The sequence below is a fragment of the Meles meles genome, chromosome 1 (assembly GCF_922984935.1).
Source record: "Meles meles chromosome 1, mMelMel3.1 paternal haplotype, whole genome shotgun sequence".
Classification (NCBI taxonomy): domain Eukaryota; kingdom Metazoa; phylum Chordata; class Mammalia; order Carnivora; family Mustelidae; genus Meles; species Meles meles.
The window spans coordinates 68013554-68038904 of NC_060066.1; the positions used below are offsets into that span (position 1 = coordinate 68013554).

At 43.8% G+C, this 25351-nt stretch overlaps 1 protein-coding gene across 1 annotated transcript in view; it reads left to right on the forward strand.

Annotated features, from left to right (window-relative positions):
* The first annotated feature begins 7377 nt into the window (after positions 1–7377).
* The window catches only part of LOC123945625, a 40586-nt gene continuing 22612 nt past the window's right edge, over positions 7378–25351 (forward strand). Inside the window, exons 1-2 of the mRNA XM_046010496.1 lie at positions 7378–7806; positions 8832–8951. Of these exons, the coding sequence (XP_045866452.1) occupies positions 7378–7806; positions 8832–8951 (549 nt within the window). The remainder of the gene's footprint in view (positions 7807–8831; positions 8952–25351) is intronic.

A 25351-nucleotide genomic window follows, 5' to 3' on the forward strand; every position in this document is an offset into this window, starting at 1 on the left:
TCTTTGGGTGTTGAGTTTGCTAAGCTCTGTCTAGATTTTGGATACCAGCCCTTTATCTTATATGTCGTTTGCAAATATATCCTTCCATTCTGTCAGTTGTCTTTTGGTTTTGTTAACTGTTTCCTTTGCTGTGCAAAAGCTTTTGATCTTGATGAAGTCCCAATAGATCATTTTTGACCATGCTTCCCTTGTCTTTGGTATTGTTCCTAGGAAGAAGTTGCTGTGGCTGAGGTCGAAGAGGTTGCTGCCTGTGTTCTCCTCAAGGATGTTGTTGGATTCCTATCTCACACTGAGGCCCTTCATCCATTTTGAGTCTGTTTTCGTGTGTGGTGTAAGGAAGTGGTCCAATTTCATTTTTTCTGCATGTGGCTGTCCAATTTTCACAAAACCATTTATTGAAGAGGCTGTCTTTTTTCCATTGGACATTCTTTCCTGCTTTGTCAAAGATTAGTTGACCATCGAGTTGAGGGTCGATTTCTGGGCTCTCTATTCTGTTCCATTGATCTATGTGTCTGTTTTTGTGCCAGTACCATGCTGTCTTGATGACAGCTTTGTAATAGAGCTTGAAGTCCTGAATTATGATGCCACCAACTTTGGCTTTCTTTTTCAATATTCCTTTGGTTATTCGAGGTCTTTTCTGGTTCCATATAAATTTTAGGATTATTTGTTCCATTTCTTTGAAAAAAATGGATGGTATATTGATAGGGATTGCATTAAATGTGTAGATTGCTTTAGGTAGCATAGACATTTTCACAATATTTATTCTTCCAATCCAGGAGCATGGAACATTTTTCCATTTCTTTGTGTCTTCCTCAATTTCTTTCATGAGTACTTTATAGTTTTCTGAGTATAGATTCTTTGCCACTTTGGTTAGGTTTATTCCTAGGCATCTTATAGTTTTGGGTGCAATTGTAAATGGGATTGACTCCTTAATTTCTCTTTCTTCTGTCTTGTTGTTGGTGTAAAGAAATGCAACTGATTTCTGTGCATTGATTTTATATCCTGACACTTTACTGAATTCCTGTACAAGTTCTACCAGATTTGGAGTGGAGTCTTTTGGGTTTTCCACATATAGTATCATATCACCTGTGAAAAGTGATAGTTTGATTTCTTCTTTGCTGATTTGGATGCCTTTAATTTCTTTTTCTTTTTCTTTCTTTCTTTCTTTCTTTCTTTCTTTCTTTCTTTTTTTTTTTTTGTCTGATTGCTGAGGCTAGGACTTCTAGTACTATGTTGAATAGCAGTGGTGATAATGGACATCCCTCCTGTGTTCCTGACCTTAGAGGAAAAGCTCTCAGTTTTTCTTCCATTGAGAATGATATTTGTGGTGGGTTTTTCATAGATGGCTTTGATAATATTGAGGTGTATTCCCTCTACCCCTAAACTTTGAAGAGTTTTAATTAGGAAGGGATGCTGTACTTTGTCAAATGCTTTTTCAGCATTTATTGAGAGTATCATATGGTTCTTGTTCTTTCTTTTATTAATGTATTGTATCACATTGATTGATTTGCGGATATTGAACCAACCTTGGAGCCCTGGAATAAATCCCACTTGGTGGTGGTGAATAATCCTTTTAATGGACTGTTGAATCCTATTGGCTAGTATTTTGGTGAGAATTTTTGCATCTGTGTTCATCAAGGATATTGGTCTCTAATCTGTTTTTTGATGGGATCCTTGTCTGGTTTTGGCATCAAGGTGATGCTGGCCTCATAAAATGAGTTTGGAAGTTTTCATTCCCTTTCTCTTTTTTGGAACAGTTTCAGGAGAATAGGAATGAATAGGAATTAATTCTTCTTTAAATGTTTGGTAGAATTCCCCTGGGAAGCCATCTGGCCCTGGGCTTTTGCTCGTTTGGAGATTTTTGATGACTGTTTCAATCTCCTTACTGGTTATGGGTCTGTCAGGTTTTCTATTTCTTCCTGGTTCAGTTTTGGCAGTTTATATGTCTCTAGGAATGCATCCATTTCTTCCAGATTGTCAAATTTGTTGGCGTAGAGTTGCTCATAGTATGTTCTTATAATTGTGTGTATTTCTTTGGTGTTAGTTGTTATCTCTCCTCTTTCATTCATGGTTTTTATTTATTTGGGTCCTTTCTCTTTTCTTTTTGATAAGTCAGGCCAGGGATTTATCAATCTTATTAATTCTTTCAAAGAACCAGCTCCTAGTTTCATTGATTTGTTCTATTCCTTTTTTGGTTTCTATTTCATTGATTTCTGCTCTGATCTTTATGATTTCTCTTCTCCTGCTGAGTTTAGGCTTTCTTTGTTGTTCTTTCTCCAGCTCCTTTAGGTGTAGAGTTAGGTTGTGTATTTGAGACCTTTCTTGTTTCTTGAGAAAGGCTTGTATCGCTATATATTTTCCTCTCAGGACTGCCTTTGCTGTGTCCCACAGATTTTGAACCATTGTGTTTTTGTTATCATTTGTTTCCATGAATTTTTAAAATTCTTCTTTCATTTCCTGGTTGACCCATTCATTCTCTAGAAGGATGCTGTTTAGTCTCCATGTATTTGGGCTCTTTCCAAATTTCCTCTTGTGACTGAGTTCTAGCTTCAGAGCATTGTGGTCTGAAATTATCCCAATCTTTTGATACCAGTTGAGACCTGATTTAGGACCCAGGATGTGATCTATTCTGGAGAATGTTCCATGTGCACTAGAGAAGAATGTGTATTCTGTTGCTTTGGGATGGAATATTCTGAATATATCTGTGATGTCCATCTGGTCCAGTGTGTCATTTAAGGCCTTTATTTACTTGTTGATCTTTTGCTTGGATTGCTTGCTTTCTCCACATCCTCACCAATACCTGTTTTTTCCCTGACTTATTCATTTTAGCCATTCTGACTCGTGTGAGGTGGTATCTCATTGTGGTTTTGATCTGTGTTTTCCTCCTCTCTGGAGGCTTTTCTTATGGAATGGGTTCTTAGAGCTATGGGCTTACCATCTTTCCAGTTTCTGGAACAGCAGTAAGGAGATAGTAGTTTCCCTAGTTGCTCTAGCAAAAGTACACAGGTCTATTGGACCATCCCTGAATTGTGGCCAATTAATGTGTTGCACCTGTTTCTCCCTGGAGTTCAAAGTTGGGTCAACTCTCCCAAAACTAAATGGAAACCAAATCACTGAGTGGAGGAAATGGTTCCCCAACAAAATCTGAGTTGTGTTTACCAATGAAGGGGGAATGGCTGCAGAGAGGCCAAAAAACCAGGTATCTGTCATAACTTGAATACTGTAGCCACAAGCTACATGGCATTGTATCCTTTAGCATTCTGATTCTTCCATGCTCTCATACTCCATAGGCTCTGGGAACTTGGTCTTTCTGATAGCGTCCAGTCTCCTCCTATTTTCAAGCACTAACACCCACTTACACTCCATTTTATGAGTGAAAAAAAAATTGGGATTTGTGTTGGAACATAAGAGCCTTTTGATGATCGTTTCAGCTCCGCGCTTTGTTTCTACTATGCATTTAGCCAAAAAGAGCAGATTGGTGGCATAAATACAATTGTAGTGCTGCTAGTCCCCTCCACAGCCTTCTTGGAGAAATAAAAGGAGGGCTCTTTATAGCAACTGTAAACCAGAGTCAAGTTTAGGCATAATACTGCCACACAACCTTTCTCTGGAATCAAGAAAGGCCAGCATCATAAAAGAAAGGAGCTTCTGTTTTGATGAAGACTTACAGAAATTTCTTTTCTTTTTTAACCTTCAGAAGAGAAATAGCAATTGGATATCTTGCTTGAGTCCAGGGTGGTAAGAAACATATCTGAAATGTGGCTAATGTAAGGATTGCAAAATATTTTTTTCTTGCTTTTTAAGAAATCTGAGCCCTTTCACAGTAAATTCCAAAGTCCTTAATATGGCAAACAAGACCCTTTAAAATTTGTTTACGTTGCTTCCCTCTATATAGTTAACTATATCCAACCCCTCCACCCCCATGAGAGAATTTGCCCATTCTCTTTTCTTGGCCTGAAATACCTTTCGCTGCTTCCTTTGGTTATTCTGTCATCTTTCAAGATGATATCACTTCCTTCCTGAAGTCTTCCTAACATCCTACTCTCTGTTAAATGCCCCATCTGATATTCCCCTAGCATGCTGTACTTAAAACTACCATAGCATGGATCCGAATGCAGCATAACGATGTATGGCCTTCATGTGCCTCTGAGTTGTTTGAGAATGAGTTTTGTTTGCTTTTTGTTTTCTTTCTTTGCCAATGCCAAGCATCATTCCTGGTATGGAGTAAACAATCAGCAAGCACTTTTTGAGTAAAGGAATAGAATCTGGGTGTTAACATAAACTTGATAGAAAGGGCCTGTGCAAGGTTCATTTACTTTAGGTATTAACCTTTGAAATTTTGTGCATTCTATATACTAGTATACTTTTAACACATGATGTCTCTAGTAAGCTGGGTGGAAATGTTCCTACTGCGCATTAGTCAAAATTTTATTAATTTGAGAGCTTTATGTATATAGAATATTAGTGTATTCCTGGCATATGCAAGCACTAGAAACTATTTAATAAACAGTGGCTATGTAATAATTTGTGTTTGAAACCCCCAGAGCTTATGGCCTGAATTCATTTATTTATTGGAAAAAAATTATAGGAATAAATTTAGTTTTAATATATACTACAGAAAATGAGCCACTTTCCATTCCTTTCATAGGAGAAGTAATTTCTGCTAATTGAATTGATGATTTCTGACATTTGGTTTTACTTTTAGTCCTGGGTCAGTTTCAAACAGTAACTCATACAGGCTGCTCCTCTGTGTAGCTCGAGAATCAGGTGCATCCGGATGAATTATGTGAAGTTCAATAAAACTCCTTCGTGCCCATCCACCTGCCCATGCTCTTGCTTTTTTATTCAGTTGACTCACAGCCCCTGAAAGGCAGAGTCAGTTTCTGATTTATCATCATTCCCATTGCATAGCACAGAGCCCGATATATAAAAGGAATGCCATAGATGCTTGTTGATTTAAAATGAACTATTTTGGCATTATTCTCGGAGGGCAACCGATGTTTACTAGGTGATTCCTTTGGTGCTAGCTATGTCTACTGCATTATCTCTCTGAAGACCTGCTGTGATCTCATGAAGCAGGTGTCTCATGATGCAGGTAACACCATAGTAGATTAGTGAATGTTGGAGTGCCGAAAGGTGAGTAGCTTGTCCAAGGTGATTCAGGCCCATCAGATTTCAAAGTGGGCAGTCTATCCAGTACATGTTAAAAGCGATATTTCTCTCACTGGGCTGCCATGAAGATTAAATGAGTTAATGTATGGAAAGCGCCCAGCACAGTGCCTGGAACATAATACACAATGCATACATCTTTGCCGTTCTTATTACTTTGCAGTTTCTCAGAGTAGATGGTAAAGAAATGTTTATTGATTTTTTTCTTTATGCCACACTTAGTAGAAAGGACATCGTTATATAAAGAGAAGAGAAGAAAAACAACACCCTTTTAGGTATGTTCTTTCTTGATATGTTTACTACAGTAACTCAAAATAGTGCTTTTAGACTTGGTTTGGGGTTTAACCCAGAAGAGTATTAGTGTCTTCACCAAGTCCTTGGTGAGCAGCATGTGTGCACTTACTGTCTATATGTTACACTTTCTTCTAGCCTGGACTTGGGAATAGCTGTGGCTTATTGCCCCTGTTGGATGTAATGGGAATTTGCCCAGTTTCTGTAGTTGATCTTATTCAACATTGAATATAGAGAGAGTTTTACATGAACCTCTTCCATTTCTATTACTTGGCCAACTCAGCGTCCTGCATTCCCTTCAAAGTCTGTAATCGTAACCCCCCTGGAAAACAGAAGGAGGTGGAGGAAGGGAGGCAGTGAATGGTATACGCAGGGTCTTAAAATGCAGTTGAGTGGTTTTGATGTCCTGTGACTGTCCTCAAAGCATTGAGGAACGTCAGTGATTCTTGGTAGTCAATGAAAAGTTAGACCTGTGTTCGATTACCTTAGGTTTGACATTTGTCCCAGATACCTATAGTGCTGAACAGTTTTATACACTCTCTCCTCCTATTTCGACAATGTCTTCTCTGGTTTGTCCTGTTTTCTCTCTATGGAGTTCAGACCCTTGGGGTTTGTCTTTATAGATGAGGATACTGAAGTGGTATTTTTTTTTTAATTAAATCTTAGTAGAGTTGCCTGGTGAGCCTGAATTTCCTACTAAATGAATCGTAAGCATTTGGTGGCAACTCTTCCCACTTTCTAGAGCTTTAGAAAAGTTGGCTCTCCAACTTGAGGCTTTTCCTGGTCCTCACCTTTAGATGTGCTGGACACACCAGAAGTGGCTAGAAACAGTAGTACCAAGGGTGACACCTCCCTCCCACCTTGCTGGGAGTTTCCTCTGATCAACTGTTCTCCCAAGATTGCATCCTGCCAATGACCTCACCAATTTTTTTGTCTCCACATAAATTGCTATCTTTTCAGGAGGAGCATGACAGCCTCCCTTTGCTTGGGCTTCCATTTGTACAGAACTGTTATTATGGAATAAGTTTAATGGGTCATGAATTTTGTGCAGAAAGGGAGGGTCTCTCGATGACTTTGTATGTATCAGCTACGGAGGTATTGGCTCCACAAGGAGTGCATTAGGCTAAATATTTTTAGCCAACTGACTCTGGGGGTAATAACCCTAAATGCTTCATTAAATTTTCATGGGTGAGTGACAGAAGCTATGAGGGGGGGAAAAAAAAAAACCCAAAACCCAAACCTGCCGCATTAGCTTTATGATTACACAGCTGGAGGACAGGAGTGTGGTACCTCAAAAGAATAAGAAAATGAACTTTTTGAGGAACTGTTGCCTGTCTTTTCTTCCCTTTCTTGGCCCTGTTCCCAATGGGCAGTCCTTGATCAGATTTTTTCTCTCTCCCACACCTGGCATTCCGGCGTCTGGAGACAGGTTATACCATACCAGACATTTACTGGAGTTGAACCCAGTCTGAGGTACAAGACTTTCAGACCAACACAGCTTTTCTGCAGCTTGGTAGCTCTTTGTAAACTAGGATCAGAAGGAGGGAGCAACTGTTTACTAGCTGGGGCCTTCTCCCGTGCAGGCCGCGTGTTCGAACTGAATCTGCAGATTGCCTTCTCCCCAGCGTTCTAAGAACGCGAGTGGGGCGAGAAGACCAGCCCGCATACCTTCAGGGGCTTGAGTCCCTTCCTAGGACTGAGGGCAATGTGAGCAATGCAAGCCTTCTCCCTTCCGCTTGCCCAGGGAAGCCTCAGTGGAGACGTGGACCTGCCTAACCAGGGTTGGCCGCTGGGCGCTAGCGCCCCCTCCCGCGAAGGGGCGAGGGGGCCGCCTCTGGCTTTCACCGCGGGCATTCTACCCTTGGGAATGCGTGAGAAGTTTGGACCCTTGGATCAAAGAGTAGACCCTAGGGGAAAATGAGGCAGGTCGGGAGGGCGCTGTGGTCGGTGGGGACGGTGGCGAAAAACACTGGGTACTTTGTGAAAGCCGAGGCTGGGAGCTTTGACACTTTCCCTTCCTCACCCGCTTGGCGCGATGCGGCTGGGGAGGGGACCCCACGCCCTCCGCTCTGCTCGCCTCCGTCCGCACCCGGATGCGGAGTGAGCGCAGGGGCTCCAGAGGCGCGACCGCGAACCGCGGCGCCCCGGCTCGCTCGTTCGCTCCTTCTGCCTCCTCCACCCCCCCGCCGCCGCGAGTCGGCTAAGCTCTCGGAGCGCGCTCAGGAGGCACAGAAAGCGTCCGGGCGGGAGCGGGGGCGGGTGCCGGAGCCGGAACCGGAGCGGCGAGGCCCCGGGCGACGGCGCGCCGCGGGCAGACGGCCCGGAGGCAGCCACGGGAGCCGGCAGGTGAGCTAAGTCGCCGGGCGCCGGGCGGGCGGGGGGCCGCACGGGGCTGCGCGCGCGGCGGTCTCCTCCCCCGGCGCTGACGCGGGCCCGTGGCTGTCGGGGACGACGGACCCTGCGCGGCGCTTGCCGGGCTTCCCCGGGCTGGAGAGCGCGCTTGAGTGCCGTCGCCCCCCGGGCTTGGGGAGCCGCTTCCTGCTTGGCTGCGACAGCGGAGGAGGATGCTGTCCGCGTGCGTAGGTGAGGCGCGGCGGGGGCGAGCGCAGCTCCGAGTTCAGTGCCAGCAGGTGCCGGGGGCAGGGGGGAACTGGGCGCCGGACGCCGCCGCTGGGGCCCCGGGCGCGGAGGAGGGCTCCTGGGGCGCCCGTCGTGGGAGTTTGGCTGGGATGTTGCGGGAATGGCGACTGCAGTTTTCCGCCCGCTCCCTTCTCTTGCTGGGGGAAAAGGAGCGACCCCTCCTCCTTCCTCCTGGCTCTCCCTCACCACCCCCAGTCTCCTTACTTCTGACCTCGCGCCTCTTCTTTCCAGACGTCCTCACCCCAAACACTCGTCTCTCTCCGAGACCCCCTGCTCCCTCCTCCCTGCCGCGAACCCGGTTCTAGCCACCTCTGAGCCCTCCCTTCCACTCCAAAACCTCCCCATTGCTCCGGAGCCCATCTCCCGGTCTCTCTAGCGGCTTCCCGGGGCCGGACCCTCTTCCCCACTCATCTGTAGAGCTCTGCCCGCAACTGTCGAACAAGCGGGTTTCTCCTATAACCCCTGCCTTTTCGCAAACACCCTCAGAGCTGGACACCTCGTCTCCCCGGACCCAAGCCGTTCTCGAGTCCTCCGTCGACTCTGTTCTGTGCTGCTCCCCGCTCTGTCCCATTCCGCAGGCTCCCCGCAGCCCGGATGGCTCTCCTCCCTGGCCCGCCTCCTTGGTTTGGGCTCCAGACTGGATGCTGTGCCTGGAACCAGAGCTCAGGGCTTTTGTTTCTGTTTTTCTTTCTTTCTTTTTTCTTTTCTCCTCCTACTGGGGAAACTTTAAGATCCCCGTGGTTCGGCTCTTAAAAAAAGCCCTAACCGGAGGGCCCAACCGCCGAGAGAATCTGGACGCAGGGAGACGGAGATGGGGGAGATCGTGTCGCTCGTCGGAAGGGAGCCATGGGGTGAGTGTACAAAGTAAATTTCAAAACAGAGGTGGTTGCTGCTGCCGGGACTCTCCTTCCCTGGCTGATTCCGTCCCGCGGAGTATTATTGTGACCCCTGGTGGGAGGGCGCGTTTTTCTCTGCACTTTTTAAAGCGCCCGTCCCCACCTCTCCCCCCACCCCCCGCCCGTCCTTGGTGGTGCTGGTGACCGAACGCGTGTGGGAGAAGAGTGAGTCGGTACAAGGGAAATCTGCTTGGAGAGGCTGATGCCCCTTGGTTCCTGCATTGCTTGCTCCCGGACCCGCCAGATTGTGTGTGCTTCACTCTAAACTACCCGCCACCCCCAACTGCATCACACAAGTCCTCATTGTTGGGGGTCTGCCTGGGCACTTCCGCCGGGGCTGGGAGAGTCTGAAGGAATGGGATGGGGGTGGGGAGGCCGGGGACGCTGGGCGAAGGAGCGCCGGCTGAAGCAGGGGGCTCCCCCAGCGGGCGGAGCAGAGAGCGCCCTGGCGCGGGCATCCAGCGCTCTGGCGACTGTCGGCGAGCGTGGTTGCGTGCCCGCGTGGGTCGGTGCCTGGCGGGTACGTTTGGAGACCCAGGTACGCCTGGACTTAGATCCTTTAGGAAGAGCCGCGAGTGGAAAGCTTGCGGAAGCGAGTGCGTCTTTTGCTGTCCTGGCGCTGGGCGGCCGGGCGGTCTGGAGAGCGGGCGAGCGGGCCAACGAGTCTTCCGAGGCGGTTGCTACTAAGCCGCTCCAGCGAGTTACCGGGACCGGAGCGAGGATCCACTATTGCGTCTCCTGCCCTCCTGCTCCCCTCCTGCTGGCGGGTTCCACGCACTTTCACAGTGTTGATGTTTTTTTTTTTTTTTTTTTTTTTTTTTTTAAAGATTTTATTTATTTGACAGACAGATCACAAGTAGGCAGAGGGGCAGGCAGAGAGAGAGGAGGAAGCAGGCTCCCCGCCAAGCAGAGAGCCCAATGCAGGGCTGGATCCCAGGACCCTGGGACCATGACCTGAGCCAAAGGCAGAGGCTTTAAACCGCTGAGCCACCCAGGCGCCCTGTGTTGATGGTTTTTGAATAAAGGCCTTGTGGGGGTTCCGCTGACACTTCATAACACTTAACATGTTTTCAAGTAATCATATAAATTAAAGGTGGCTTACGTTCAGAACCCCCTAATTATCCGGTTCACGTTTGTGCATTTATGTGCCAATTAGAGGTCTTCAGGAAATCCATAAAATTATAAACCATTCCCACCCCCTGAATTAGCGCGCATTGTTTTTGTTATGGATGGGAATCCTGAATTGAACAGGCAAGAAGATACATGTGCAGGTGGGTGGGGGCGAGGGAGAGGAGAGCTGGGCTGGAGTAAGGACACTTAACAGCAACCCCCTCCCCCATCTCTCTCACTTCCTATCCTGGCAGGGCTTGGTGACAATTCTGGAATCTGAAAGGGATCAAAGATTTTCTTGATTTCCTATTGAGAAGGGCAACCTAATCAGTGCTGTGTAAAAGTCAATTCTAAACAATCAGAAGTTGTCTGCTGATGTCCTTGATTGAAACCCCAGCATTCAAATGGAGTATTGAAGAACTCACAGACATAGTTTTTGAAGTGCTATTGTTCTTTTCAGTACACAGAGGTCCTCATAAAGATTTAGGACGTTCAAAATGCCCTGATTTGAAAGACTGACATTGTAACTATTTGGCGACTCTGAGGGGATCAGCAGGGATGAGAGCAGAGGCCCAGGTGGGAAGTGCAAACCTGTTGTTAAAGTCTTCTTGGGAGCAGTGCCACTATCAAGTGGGAATTCAGTTCTAAGCATCAAGTTGGCAATTAAATCTCTTCGTAAAGCAGATTTAGGGGATGGTTTTTACTAGGTTGTTTTTTTTTTTTTTTTTTTTTTTCTTGTCGGTTTGCTTAAGGTCTGAATAGGAATATCTGAAACATTTAATCATGTTTGTTGTATTCATCTGGATAAAAGTTACTTATTGTTGATGAAGCTCATCTCACAAGCTGTTTCACAGTATGTTTTATTTGCAAGACACACCATTGTAGGAGGCTGTAGGGAAGAGATGCCATCACTTATTGTTCTTGTTCTCTTCCCCAGGCCAGAGAGGAATCTGCTGCTTCACTCCCCTCTGCCCTCCAAAGTTATTTCCCTTAAAGGGATGGGGGTTTGGCTTGGTACCTGATAGGACCCTTCCTAAAAATTGCATTTGGTGGATATATGGATGCCTGGAGCCAACCTGCAGGCAGATGAAGAATCTAATTGAAGCAGCATTTCATTTTGATAATTCACTCAAGTCAAACATTTTGGTTTTTGCAGGAATTTAATCCCTCTCTCAAGCTAATAAAGCTAACAAAGCAAGAAAATCACAGTTTATATCTTTTAGATGGCACTTTAAAAACTTGCCTACATTGAATGCTGTTGTCAGGAGCTTTCAGCATTATTTAGGGCTTACTGTGAAGAAGAATGTGCACTGGGTGAGTTAAGCAATTGAGGATAAATCTCTTGACCTCTCAGAACCTCTGTTTTGTTATTTGCAAAACAAGGACGGTATTATCTACATTGTATGCTCTTCAAGCAATTTGATAGGGAAACTATCTCATTGGGCCCTTTGACAGATAACAGGACTTCAGGAGAATGGTAACTTTTGGTCACAGGAAGGAGTCCTGCTAAGGAGAAAGGATATTTGGCATTGGAAGGCCAGGATGGAATCCTGACTATGTGATGTTTGGTCAATCACCTCTTCTATTGTAAGAGTGGGTTAGCATAAGTACAGCCATCTTAGCTTGAGCAGCCATCTCAGGCCTAAGAGCTGAACTTTCCCCCACCCTGCTTTAGTTCCAGAGACCCCCACCCTGCTTTAGTAACAGGAATACCTAACCCTGTAAACAGTTCCAGGAAAAACCGCTATACCTAACCCTGTAAACACTTCCAAGAAAGTACCTAACCCTGTAACTAGACCCGCAACAGCTAATCAGCCTACTGCAGAAAAACCCCCCCGCCCCCAAGCCTCTTGTAATGACCCATAAAAACCCCTGCCTTAACTAGCCTTGGTGTCCAAGTCCCTATTCCGCTGTGTCGGGTATACTTGGGCCCAAGCTTAAGCTTGTCAAATAAACCTTGCTGTGTGACTTGCATTATCGAGAGTTTTCTCTGTCTAATTGAGGGGTGGTAGACTCCGTTCCCTAACACTGTTAATAAAAAAAAAAAGGAATAGTTTACCTTTTTGGAGCACTTACTAAGAGTCAGGCACCCTTTTAAGCACTTTGCATGCATTAGTTTATTTAATCTTTAAAAGCCATGAATAATCTTTGAGTAACCATAGGTTGATAGTTATATTTTCGTTCCCCTTTGATTAATAAAGAAACTGGGGCCCACAGAGATGGTAACTGGTCCAAGGTCACAAAGCCAATAAGGTATAGAACTAGGGTGTTTTTTTTTTTTAATGTATTTATTTATTTAGAGAGAGTGCGCATGAGCAGGGAGGGGCAGAGGGCAAGGTTAGGAGGAGACAATCTTAAGCAGGCTCCATCATCAGCATGGAGCCCCATGTAGGCCTCATCTTCACAATCTGGAGATCATGACCTGAGTCAAGAGTTGACAGGTAACCAACTGAGCCACCCAGGTGCCCCTAGAACTGGGATTTAAATCCAGGCTTTCTGGTTCCTGGGCCTGTGTGGCCACACACTTGCCTCTGTGTGGAGGGGTGATCCCAGCTATCTCTCATGGTGGTTGTAAAACTTAACAGGGAATAATGGAATAGACTTCAGGCAGGAGCAAGTTAATAGGTTTTTCCCAAGGTTCAGATGCTAAAACAAAATGAGTATTGTGTTATCAACAGGGCATTGGGCTGATGGTAGAACATTTTGAACACTTGGGACTTCATGATAGGTATTGGTCAGTATGTTCACATCTATCTGTGCTGTCAAAGTATTCTTTAAGTAGGTATACAGAAATTGCATTACTGCTGTTGTCTGTTACCAACTGTGATAAGCAGAGATTCTTAAAATTAAAAGGTGGCATAACAGGTAGTTAGAAGTCTGGACTTGGGTGCTAGAGTGCCTGAGTTCAGACCCTAGTTCCTCCAGCCCTGCCAGCGGTGTGGACTTGACCAACCTCTCTCTGACTTCTCCATGCTTTAGTGTCCTTGATAATAAAACAACAGTACCCACCACCTACGACTGTGGAGACAATTATAGGAATTAACACCAAGTGCTTAGAACAGAAGTGAGTACATAATGTTACTTAGCTCTGTGTCACCCTTCAAATGAAAGCCAGATTCTTCCTTTTCATAATACAATCATAATACAAAGGTCTCTGTCATTGATATCCCAAGGCCTAAGTATCCTAACAGTATCTGTTTTTGTTTTTATTTTTTTCCTAAACAGGAGGTAGGGAGAAAGAGATATAGTTCAGGATTTCAGAGAACGGTTTTGTTGTTGTTGGGTTTTGTTTTTGTTTTTGTTTTTCTAGGTCATTGGAAATATTACCTTGAACATTTACCTTCTATGTGAAGGGAATTGGGAAGTACACATAATGCTAAACTCTCCATGGAATTGCTCTTTTCAGAAACTGTTTTGAGGAAAATAAAGTGACTGTTTGATTGATTGGATTCTAGTAGTAGAATAGTCAATTCTCCCCATTTACAGATTGGAAAACAAGTCAGATTAAAGGAAACATATAAACATAATGGCTGAGAGACACCATTGGAACCCAGAATTCTTGGGATCCTTGTCCACTGCTTTTTCCTCTGGGCCAGATTGCCTCCCATACCAGGATAGAGAAGTAGCCTAAGTATAAACAAACCTTGAAGCAAGGGGAGTGTTGCCAGACAAGGAGCAGGAGCCAGTCAGATGTTCTGTACTGAAAAATGTGTCCAATAGGAAAAGAAAACCCCTCCTCTTATAAGTACATTAATATCCATGAAAACTGGCACTAAACTCAATCTATGAAATGCACATCGGGATATGAACCCATGTTAAACACACACACAGAGCAGCTGATGACTTGAACACCTCCCTTAGGTTGGAGAGCAAATGAACAAATGATTGGGTTTCTTTTTCTGTGAGATGCTCTTTGTGTTTTTCTTCCACTTAGTTTTCAGATATGGGAAGGTTTTGGTTCAGGAATCCTAAAACTCTTCCGGCTTCTATTTCATGAAATATGCAGCATATACTATTGGAGAGAAACTGTCAGCTTGCTTTTATTATTATTATTATTTTTTTTTTTAATTTGAACCCAACATATAACCAATCTACAATACCAGTGGGGGATTCTCATAAAGAGAAAGGAAAACAGAAATAAAATTTTTGCTGAATAGAACAACTCACAGCCAAAATGATACAAGTTTTGTGATGGCCAAGATGGGTTGTTTCATTTAGGGGATAAAAATGAGAGGAGGGCAGTCCCAGACAGATGAGACCGTTCAAGGTGAACCGCAGTCTCTGTCCACCACCTACACTGAGCCTTGCAAAATAGTCAACTTCGTATATTGGCTCCAAGATGCAATTTCTGACTCTCGCTGTTGGTCAGTGTCTCTGGTTCTTGACGGGACAACTGTGATCTGTTGGCCCATCAGTTAGTCTTCCTTTCCCCCTCTTTGCCTCTTCTTGTTTTTGTCTCAGAGTGTGTCTCTCTTTCAGTCTTTGGATCAGTTCCTATCTCTTCCAGTTAGTGTCACTTTTGCTAGTGAAGACTGAAAAGTTACAAATATGTCTTTGAGACTATCTGGGAAATGGAGGAAGCTAACTCAGGGAATGCCCATAGACATTACTTCCATGCCCATTTAACACATACTTGCCTGAGCACCTTGTTTGTATCTGGCTCTGGCTTTGTGCCTGGCATTATGAACAGTACCATGGGCAAGGGTGCAGTCTCTGCCATCTAGGCACTCTACCTCATGCATAAATTACTGCCACAGTGTGAGATACGGTACAGAAAATATCTGCATGGCACTAGAAGCTTCCAGAAGAGTAATTTATTACGTCTAAAGAAAGGAAAAGGAGGGGCAAGCCTGAAAGAAGAGATTGCATTTCAGCTGGAAGCTGAAGGTTGACCAAGAATTTCTCAGGTCTTGAAGGCATCCAGACTGGGAGAACTGTGTGGGCAAACAGAGGTGGGCATGAAGGTTCGTCATTGGTTTGGAGACAGGCAAAGTTGGGTGTGGCTGTAGTGTACAATATGTGACTGAAATGGATTATTTTGTAGAGCATTTTCCAGATTGTGTTCCAAGGAACACTAGGGTTCCCCAAGATGGTTATGAGTATTTTAAAAGAAAGAACATACAGAAGGAAAAAAGTTCTGTGTCCCCCAAAGTTTGAAAAGCATTGAAAAACATAACTCACTCTTGCTAAGACATGGTATTTACTGACATATTAAAACTTCAGTAAGAAGTAAAAGCAAGCAAGCAAGGAAGCTCATTGAAATCATTAAGGTCTTCTAAACTCACTTGCCAGAGGCCCCCTCATTTCAAGGAGCCCTTTTTAAAAAGTGTCTTATGAGTTAGAGTGGGGAATTTGTTTGTAGGTAATCACTTAGGATTTTTACAAAAAGGAGTTGATTTTTTTTAGAAGATTTTATTTATTTATTTGACAGAGATCACAAGTAAGCAGAGTGGGGGGGGGGGGTAGTTGAAAGCAGGCTCCCTGCCAAGCAGGGAGCCTGATGTGTGGCTCAATCTCAGGACCCTGAGATCATGACCTGAGCTGAAGGCAGAGGCTTTAACCTACTGAGTCACCCAGGAGCTCCAAAAGGAGTTAATTTTATCATAAAAGTAGTATGTGTGATTTGAAATGTAGTATAGTATATGTGAGACATACAAAAAAGTAAAAAAAAATAGAGTAAAACTATGAATAAAGAAAGAAAAAGCAGCACAAAAAAAAGCTGAGAACACCCAACTTAAGAAATAGAGCCATGTAAATACAGTTGAAGACTCCTTTCCCTGATCATATCTCCTTCCCTTCTGCCAGAAGTAACCACCGTCCTTAATTTGGTGTTTATGATACCATATAATTCTTTGGAATATTCTTTTTAGAAGACAAAGAATTCCTTTGAATTCCCATTCAGTTTCTAGCTTGTCACTACAGAGATAATAAAGAAATTGTTGTTCTGTCCAGGAATTGTTGTTCTGTTCCTGGAATAAAGGACGTTTATAAGCTCTTCAGAAGAAGGAAGTATGACTTCTCCTTTTAACAGTATTTGGAATGTAGTAGATGCTCGATAAATTTCTGCTGAATTGAATTTAACTAAATGTGTGCACTCTCATGGAGTATATTAAGTTTACGTGGTAACGAAGATTGGGGAAAAGTAATTATTTTTCATTAACAGTATTGAAATTCTTTGTGATCAGAGATCTTGAAAACTTTTTTTGTTTCATTTTTGTTTTGTTTTATAATCCGGATCTGTAAGTGAATAGTAACAACTACTGACTATAAGTCCTTTTCATGTTTTCTTGACATCTTTTGGAGTCATTAATGATAACTACTTGCCCAAATCTGCCCTATTAAAATAGGTGATTCAGTAAAACAGCTATCTACTTCCATTACAGGAAAAATAACTCCAAGTGCTTTCAATCAAAAAGGATATTTGTAAATTACAATGTAATTAATTACTCAGTACCCAGACACCAAGTACTTTGAAGGTTTATACTTAGGGCCCCAAGAAATAACTTACTGCCAGTAGCAGGGTATGACCTTAGGTACAGTCATGCCAACACAAGAATCTCTCTTGATATATGTAAGGGACATCTTGAAAAATCTCCATCTGAAACTTGTCATATTTTCCTTTTATGTTATCCTAGCCTGTATTCCTGAATTACTCCTGTTTACATGTCAGCGTGCAGTGAATGTTGGAATATTGCTGAGGGATACATGGTAGAAAGAATGAAAGGATGAATAAAGTGGGAGATCCATAGTCTCAGTGGGGGGAGACTTTTATTTCATATGAAATCGTGGTTGTTAGCTTTTCCCATGGGGCTGGATGTTGATCATGGCTGACAGTCCACCCGCATGATTTTCTTCCTCTGATTTCACCAGTACTGATTTCTCTGAGTAATTTTGGGAGCACGAGTAAAATTCCAAGAGATAGAATGAGGATCAGCTTTGGGTTCGAATGACCTTCAACAATGCAGACAGCACACGGAGGGTCAGGAAGAAATGCCATAGACTGCCATGCCCACATGATTGCCTACAGATGCCCATGGGCTAGGAGGACGGCACATGGCGGTGCTTGTCTTGAATTGGAGGACACATTCTGAGCAAAATTATATGCATGCTCACAAAAGTTCTAAATATAGAACACAACCATTCAGACATTAAAATTAAACCAGAAGTGCCGGTAATCCAATTGTGGATGAAGTCAAAGATGGGTCAACCATATGCTGAATCTGAGCTCTGGTATGTATTTTTAGAACATAGTGAATGCAAAAAGGTTACTGTGATTTATTCCTTTGGGAAACTGAATAGATTTATAAGCCACATAGAAGTTGGGGTCTTGCCAACCTTCTGCTATCTAACTTAGTAATTTTAATGTGGTTGAATTTATCAATCTTTTCATTGATGGTTAGTACTTTTTATGTCTTGTTTAAGAAAGTCTTTTTTTTTAATCCTGATGTCCTAAAGATATTCTCCTTTATTATCTTCTAAAAGTTTTATTGTTTTGCCTTTCACATTAAGTTCTGTAATCCACGTGGAGAGAGAGAGAGTATGTATGGTGTGAGGTAGCAATTTATTTTATTCCTAATTTTCTTCCGTATAGAAAAGAGTCATCGAGGCATTTAGGGTCAGTTTCTAGGTGTATATTTTGTCTACTCTTTGCCCAGACTACATTTCTTTATTATTATAACTTTATAGTAAATCTTGGTATTTGGCAGGACAGATCCCCATAATGTCCTTCTTCAGAAATGTCTTGGTGCTTTTTCTTTTTTTGGCTTTTTATCTTCATATTCATTTTATACTTTCAAAGTTACACAAAAATACTCTTGAGATTTGATTGGAGTTACATTGAATTTATAGTCTAATTCGGGGAGATGATATCATTATGATACTGAGTCCTTCCAGCCATAAACATGCTACTTCTCTCCATTTTTTGGTTCTTAATGTCTTTCAATATAGATTGTAATTTTCTTCATGAAGTTATGCACTCTTACTAGATTTATTTCTGGGTGCTTTATGTTTCTGTAGTTGCTCTTATAAATGCTATCTCTAAAAACTATATTTTCTAATTATGTATTAGTTTTCATCATATCCCACCTGTATTTCTTGCTCTGGATGGTGGGGGATTAGGAAGGGAGGAGAAAAAATGGTGCTCACTGACTGCTTACAAAGTGTTAGGTGCCTGGGGCACCTGCCTAACTCAGTTGGTTAAGCATACGACTCTTGATTCAGTTCAGGTCATGATCTCAGTGTTGTGAGATCGAGTCCTGCATCAGGCTCAGTGCTGGGTATGGAACCTGCTAAAGAGTCCCCCCCCCCAAAAAAAATTACTAGGTACCTTGCATGCTCTCATTTGATGTCCAGAACAGCCTCCGCCCTCCTTCACAGATGACAGAGCAGGGGATGCCCTTTGTCCCAGTGGACCAATGGGAATGCAGAAGTGAGGAATGGGGCTCCAAGGACTTGCTCAAACCTTGTAGCAGTCAGTCACCTTGTTCCAGTGGCAGGGTCTTTGAGAGCTGTCTCTAGTTTTGGAGTGTGCGGTGAAGCAAAGAACTTCACTGGTTAGGCACTCTGTTTCGTCTGAGGAACAAGACCTGGGGCCAGTCTGGCTCCTGATCCATTGAGGAGACTGGGCCACTGCCCAGGATGCCACCTTGAAGCAGAGAGGGAGAGAGGGAGATAGATACCCTAGTTTCTACCCCTCCTCCTTTCTTCCTGTCTCCTGCCCGGCATTCCCATTGATTGACCCTAACTGGAAGTCATTTGGCCAGGGAGCCTGGGAATGGGACTTGGGCTCAGCTTCCTGCCACACCCAGCAGTGCAGGGGAAGGGGCCTGGAGTGGATCAGAGAGAAACAGGCAAAGGACTAGTTCTGATGCCAGGGAGACTAGTCTCTTACAAAAGTGTTCACTAATATTGTAGAGCTTCAGAACGTGAAGTAAAGCCATGCTCCTCCTCTAAGCTGCCCTCCCATGCTGTCCCATCCAACCTCCCTTGCCGAACTGTGAGAGGGACCCCTGGCATTGAATTTCTATCTTGCTAGGGGGAGCTACGTCTGTGCCAAGTACCCTGGTGAGTAGAACAGTGACAGTCCCTTTTCTGCAGTTCCCAAATCTAGAGGACTCTGAAAAGTCCCAGTATTTTTTTATAATTCATCGCATGGCAAGAACTGATCTGATCTGAATGGACACAAGACTACTTATCATGTCTGTTGATCCCCCTGAGTGTGAACAGTCATACATACGGCTCAAGAGGTCTTGATGAACTTGATTACGGAGAGAGGAACCTAGCTAGGGGTAGTCCAGATACCTAAAAGCTAAGTGTGTGACATGCGACATGCGACATGCTGCCTTTCTAAACTGCAGAATAAAATCTGCATTCCGAAAACATCATACCCAGGAAATTTGGATTGTGAACATGTATTTCAACATGACAGAAGGAGAAGGAGTGGAAATGTGGCCTGATTATAGGGAGCTCTAGGCCAGTGCTCCTGGTAGGCAGTACAGCCATTCCAGGATCACCGAATGCCAGAGCGGGTTTCCTCGGTAGACTGGCCTAACAGCCCACTCAGTCTATAGATGGGGAGAATTCATTGAGGTTGGAGAGCTGGCCCATGTGTCGCGGGGTCACCAAGAGCTTCTCAGTGGAGCTGCTGCTACTTGAGTTCCCTTTGCAGTCCATGCTGCTTTGGTCTGAAGCTTGGGTGACTTCCAATGTTGAAGTGTCAGAATGAAGGAAGCCAGCTGGTGAGTGAACATACAGGTAAATCTGCCCTCCAGCTGTGGTCATCTTATCCTTTTGTAGCATTTCACACAGACACGCACAGTTGCACATCCACACGCACGTACTCACAGTCATGCAAAAACTATTCAGCTTCTGATCTTATCAGACAGACAGGATGGGTGTCACCATCCCCATTTTCCAGACCATCAGACCAAGGATTGAGTAATAACTAGGTCCATGGTGTGGGCAATTCCCTGAATGCTTGGAGCCTCCACTGGAAAATGAATTCTTACTCATGCTTTTGTTCTAATTGTTCAGCCACAATCAGACCCATAGGGAGAGCGGCAACACAATTAGAAATGTGCCTGGTGCCCATCAACCATCCTTTTTTCCTCACCCCTCCACCTTCAGACAAGTAAAGTAGATTACTTGAAGCCACACAGCTATTCCCTTTGAAAGGGCAGGCTTCAGTATCACGAAGAGAATTTAGTAGTTGACTGATGACAGACCTCTTCTCTCTGTGCCTCTGCTTGCTTGCTTGCTTGCTTGCTTTCCTGGCTTTAAGAGGAGGGGCTTGAAGAAATGCCACCATGTGCTAATTTTCTCTTTCTTTCCTGGGAAACTGGGTTGCAGTTGGCTGTGACCTTTGTGGCCCCTATTGTCTTCACAGACCCTATTGTCTTCACAGATCCAGATAGGCACAGGTTGTTATTTTGTTTACTCCAAATCTGACTGGAGAGGAAACAACCAGATCACAAATACAATTTGCTGCAGAGAGCAACTTTATTTCTTGTCAGCACACATGGTACTTTGCTTATCATAATTCACGGTACATGGGCATAATAAAATATTTTCTTTTTCTGAGTATTTTGCAAGATTAGTAAGGCTGCATTCTTAGGGAAAGTGTATTAATCCATAACTTATAGAAAATCCCAGAGGAAGAAGATACGAGATATGTCCTGTAGGTAAAGACGTCAGCATTGAATTATGTGTCCGTTATTCAACTAGCTCTCTGCCAGGTGTAGTGCAGGTTGCTGATAGGATAGCAACTCTCCCTTGGATGTGATCTAAACCAGCAGTTGTGTTCATTTTGTTTTCAAATTGGGAGGGTGTGAAAAAGTAGGCGGCAGCCCATTGAGTAATCGCGGTCCTTGGGATGCTGGTCCCTTCCACCCCTTTGGCGGCACTGCAGCGACATTAGACACAGAGGCATTTGGACCCTGGCTGCCTTGTCTCAAGCTGTGTGCCCTGGGTCTCTGCTCTCTTAGCACATGGAGATGGTGTGCTGGTGGCAAGGGTGATAGCAATGATGAGGGTGATGGTGAGGAGGATAGTTACCTCTGTGTCCATTACAAGGGTCAATGGTTTATGGGGAAGTACTCTGTGCTCTGTCCTGTCACTCATTTACCCAGTGTTCACTGCGCCCTTGCAGGGTATTGGCACAATGGTGCACTCCGTGGAAATGGCCACAAAAGATAGGCTTTCTTCTCAAGATCGAGGATTGGTGTGTGAAGCCCAGATACACAGATGACAACACAGTGGCTAAATACAACAACAAAAAAAGTAGAATTAGCTGAGGGATGAATTTTGCCAGCCCCCAGCTAAGTAATTTGAAGGTGAACTTCAAATTCAAGGCCACCAAAAGGTGGGCTTTGCTGGTGGGTTGTTCTTATTGTAAATATGTTTCAGGGATTGTGCTGGGTGAAGGTGACAGCAGCTGTTGTCTACCAGGGAAGACACAAATCCACAAATGCATGGAGGAGGCACGTTCTAGGTCAGGGGACCATGTTAAAGGTAGAGATGAGAACCTCCATGTATGGTGAAACCTGAATGAGCTGGTATGAGCCGGCCAGAGCCGGGGAAGGTGAGGCCGTGAAGGTAGTACCTGGTCGCCATATTAGCCTTGAGATTGTGGCTGGTGGTGAAACAGCCTTTTCTTTGTGTGCCCTTCTGCTCAGATCTCACCCTTCTCCTCTTCCCCGGGGTGAACGGGCAGTCTAAGGAGAAATGGGGTTATATTTATTTAGGTGAAATGAGAATGGGTATGTGGCAGGTACGGTGTGTTTTAATGGTCTCTCAGTGGCCTCCTGTGACCATACCTGAAAGCCCAGGTGCCCACAAAGACTGCATAGTTGACATTGCTGAGTGGAACAATCCAGGGGAGGTGTTGGGGGGTCCTGGGTTAGCTACTTGGTTAGCTCCAACCAAGGGTTGCCATAAGAGAGTGCTAGACAAAAGTAGCCAAGTTTTCAGCTTGAGAAAAGTTAGAAACGTTTAAAAAGACTTATTTATTTATTTATTTGCCAGATTGAGAGAGAGAGAGAGAGTGAGCTAGCGGGCACAGGAGCAGGGAGAGTGGCAGGCAGAGGGAGAAGAACTGAGCAAGGAGCCTTGTACAGGACTCGACCCCAGGACCCTGGGGTCATGACTTGAGTCAAAGACAGATACTTAACTGACTGAGCCACCCAGGCATACCAAGAAATCTGTTTTTTAAATGTGAAATCCATCAGTTTAAAAACGTGGATGAAATCAGTTACACAAGGACAACAACATAAAAATAACATTTGTAGGCTAAAGATAACTTGCCCGTGGGCTGGTTTGACTCATGAACCCCCTCATTGGTGGATTCTGGCCCATTCTTGATAATTATTAAGTTATGACTACATAGATCGCTCTCAAATGGAAGTTCAATAAATATACCAAGGGGTAAATCGGGCCATTTTTAGTAAGGAAAATTTTCTGTAAGACAGTTGGATGGTAAGAATTGGTCCTCGTTTATTTCTGTGTGTTTCCTCAATCACCTCTTCTGTTGTTCTTGATTAAATGCTTCTGATACAGGGTAAACCTTCAGTAAAACCGGTGTTCGTGGCAATCCGAGTGTGTTGCTCACTGTTTGCTGGGCAGCACTGAGATTTATGTGTGACTGGCCCTACAGCTGCCTTGGTGAAGCCTGTGACGTCCTGCTGCCCAGGCAAGTCCCCGTAGTAAGTCCGATGAGTGGGTCTAGTGTCTGTAAATGACAGCGTTCCATGGCGTTCTCCTTTAGGGTTGAGCCTTGACTCCCAGCCTCTGAAATATGCACATTTCAAACGAGAGTGAGAACACAAGCAACTTAGTAGTTACTGTGGAGTTGGGTGAATGTCATAAATATTTATCTTTTTCATAGCTGGCATAAAAATGTTAGGATATAAAAAAGTCGTTCACTATAAAAACAACAGAAAATTTATTGGCTATCCATCTCCTGAATGTGTGTGTCTCTTGGGTTTTCATTAACATCTAGCAATATACTTTGAGAAATCAGATTTGAACAGAAGTTTCAGCAGAATATGAAAGCTCCTGGTGTTCATAATTAACCCGTTTTCAGCACTGATCCATTGCATACAATAGCCTCCTTTTAACCATGTAGTGGCTGTAAACAGGTTCAATGTATTTTTCTTCCAGATTTTTTTTTTCTTCAGAAATAATCCCTTGTTTACTGAATTTGGAAAACACACAAGAAATATGAAAAAAAAAGTCACTTATAATATTTCTACCCAGAAGCAGTCTCTGTTAATGTTTTGAATTACAGAGATAAACAGGCTAGAGATTGAGGTCAGATGAATATGGGTTTCTATCCAGTCTTCTTCTTTTATGTATTCTTGATGAGTCTTATTTTTCTCACCTATGAAATAGAAATATGGATATTATCTCTTTTATCTCATATATTCTTGATTAAACCAGATAATGTACATGAAGCATGTAGCTCATTGGTTGGTGCAGAGAATGCATTAAAAAATGAGCAATATTGCTTCTCCATGTCCTCATATCAGGGAGATCATATGATAGTTGTCTTTCTCCATGGGGGGTTAGTGCGATAGGAGAAGAATAAATGAAACAAGATGGGATTGGGAGGGAGACAAACCATAAATGACTCTTAATCTCACAAAACAAACTGGGGGTTGCTGGGGGGAGGTGGGATTGGGAGAGGGGGAGGGGGCTATGGACATTGGGGAGGGTAAGTGCTATCGTGAGTGCTGTGAAGTGTAAACCCGGCGATTCACAGACCTGTACCCCTGGGGATAAAAATACATTATATGTTTATTAAAAAAAAAATTGGAAGGGGAGGCGAACCATAAGAGACTATGGACTCTGAAAAACAATCTGAGGGTTTTGAAGGGTCAGAGGTGGGAGGTTGGGGGAACAGGTGGTGGGTAATAGGGAGGGCACGTTTTGCATGGTGCACTGGGTGTTGTGCAACAAACAATGAATACTGTTATGCTGAAAAACTAAAAAAAAAAAGAGGGAAAAAAATGAGCAATATGCTTATGTCTCCTATTCTTTTGGCTACAAACGTTTTGCTTTGTGGAATCCATATGGTCAATGACCTATTTTCTGTTAAAAAAAATAAAAGGACCACTCCCCTTGTTCCCATATCTCTTTAAGAATCACTCTCTAAGTATCCTTTTTAACAGATTTCTTTACAGACCTGAATCATCCTTAAACTTTTCCTTTGCATGTTTAAGGTGTTTTTCATCCTTCTTTAGTATAAATAATTATTTGATGGATATCTCTCTTCATCAATCTTTGGTGGCAGCTTGATTTTCTGGTTAATATAGTGACTGCATCTCACATGGGAAATGGGCAGGATTCCTGCCAGCATCCTCCAGTGGAGCCCTTGCGGATGATGGATGGGAATGTTCTGTATCTGCACTGTCCAGTATAGTAGCCACTAGCCATGCATGGCTATTGAGCATTTGAAATGCAGCTAGTGTGACTGAGAAACTGATTTTTAAAAAATTTTTTAACATTATTTAATTTCAGTTTGAATAGCCCTGTGAGCTCATGGCTGCCATATTGTACAGCATGGGCTTATGCTGTTCTGGTTCAAGGAGTAGAGTAGATCTAGGCTGGGGTTTGTTTTTTAGAGAGACCTGTCAGTGAAACATCTAGCTTTATCTTTTGGCCTTTTCCTTTAATTCTCTGGTACAGGTACTTAAGTACTGGATTTTCCCTTTCTTTGTGTACATTCTTTTTATTTTGATGGAGGGTTAGTAGAGGACACGTCACGTGCCAGCTACCATCTTTTTTTTTTAAATATTTTATTTATTTGACAGAGAGAAATCACAACTAGGCAGAGAGGCAGGCAGAGAGAGAGGAGGAAGCAGGCTCCCCGCGGAGCAGAGAGCCCGATGTGGGGCTTGATCCCAGGACCGTGAGATCATGACCTGAGCCGAAGGCAGAGGCTTTAACCCACTGAGCCACCCAGGCGCCCCGCCAGCTACCATCTTAACTTAGAAGATGAATTTTAAGTTTTGCTGATGTGAGAACAGTTCAGGTTGTCAGTGACAAGAATGTAGCTTAGTATGACTTTGGTCTAAAGGTTAATTCCTTGGCCTGCGTTTTCCACGTCATTGGCTTTGTTAGTGGGTTCTCCCAAAATAGTGGCAAAGATGGCTGCCAATAGTCTAGGCTTACATCCTACTAGCCTGGGCCCTAGCAGAAGTAGAGAGGACTTTTCCCTCACAGATCCACAGAATGGCCTTTATCTGGAT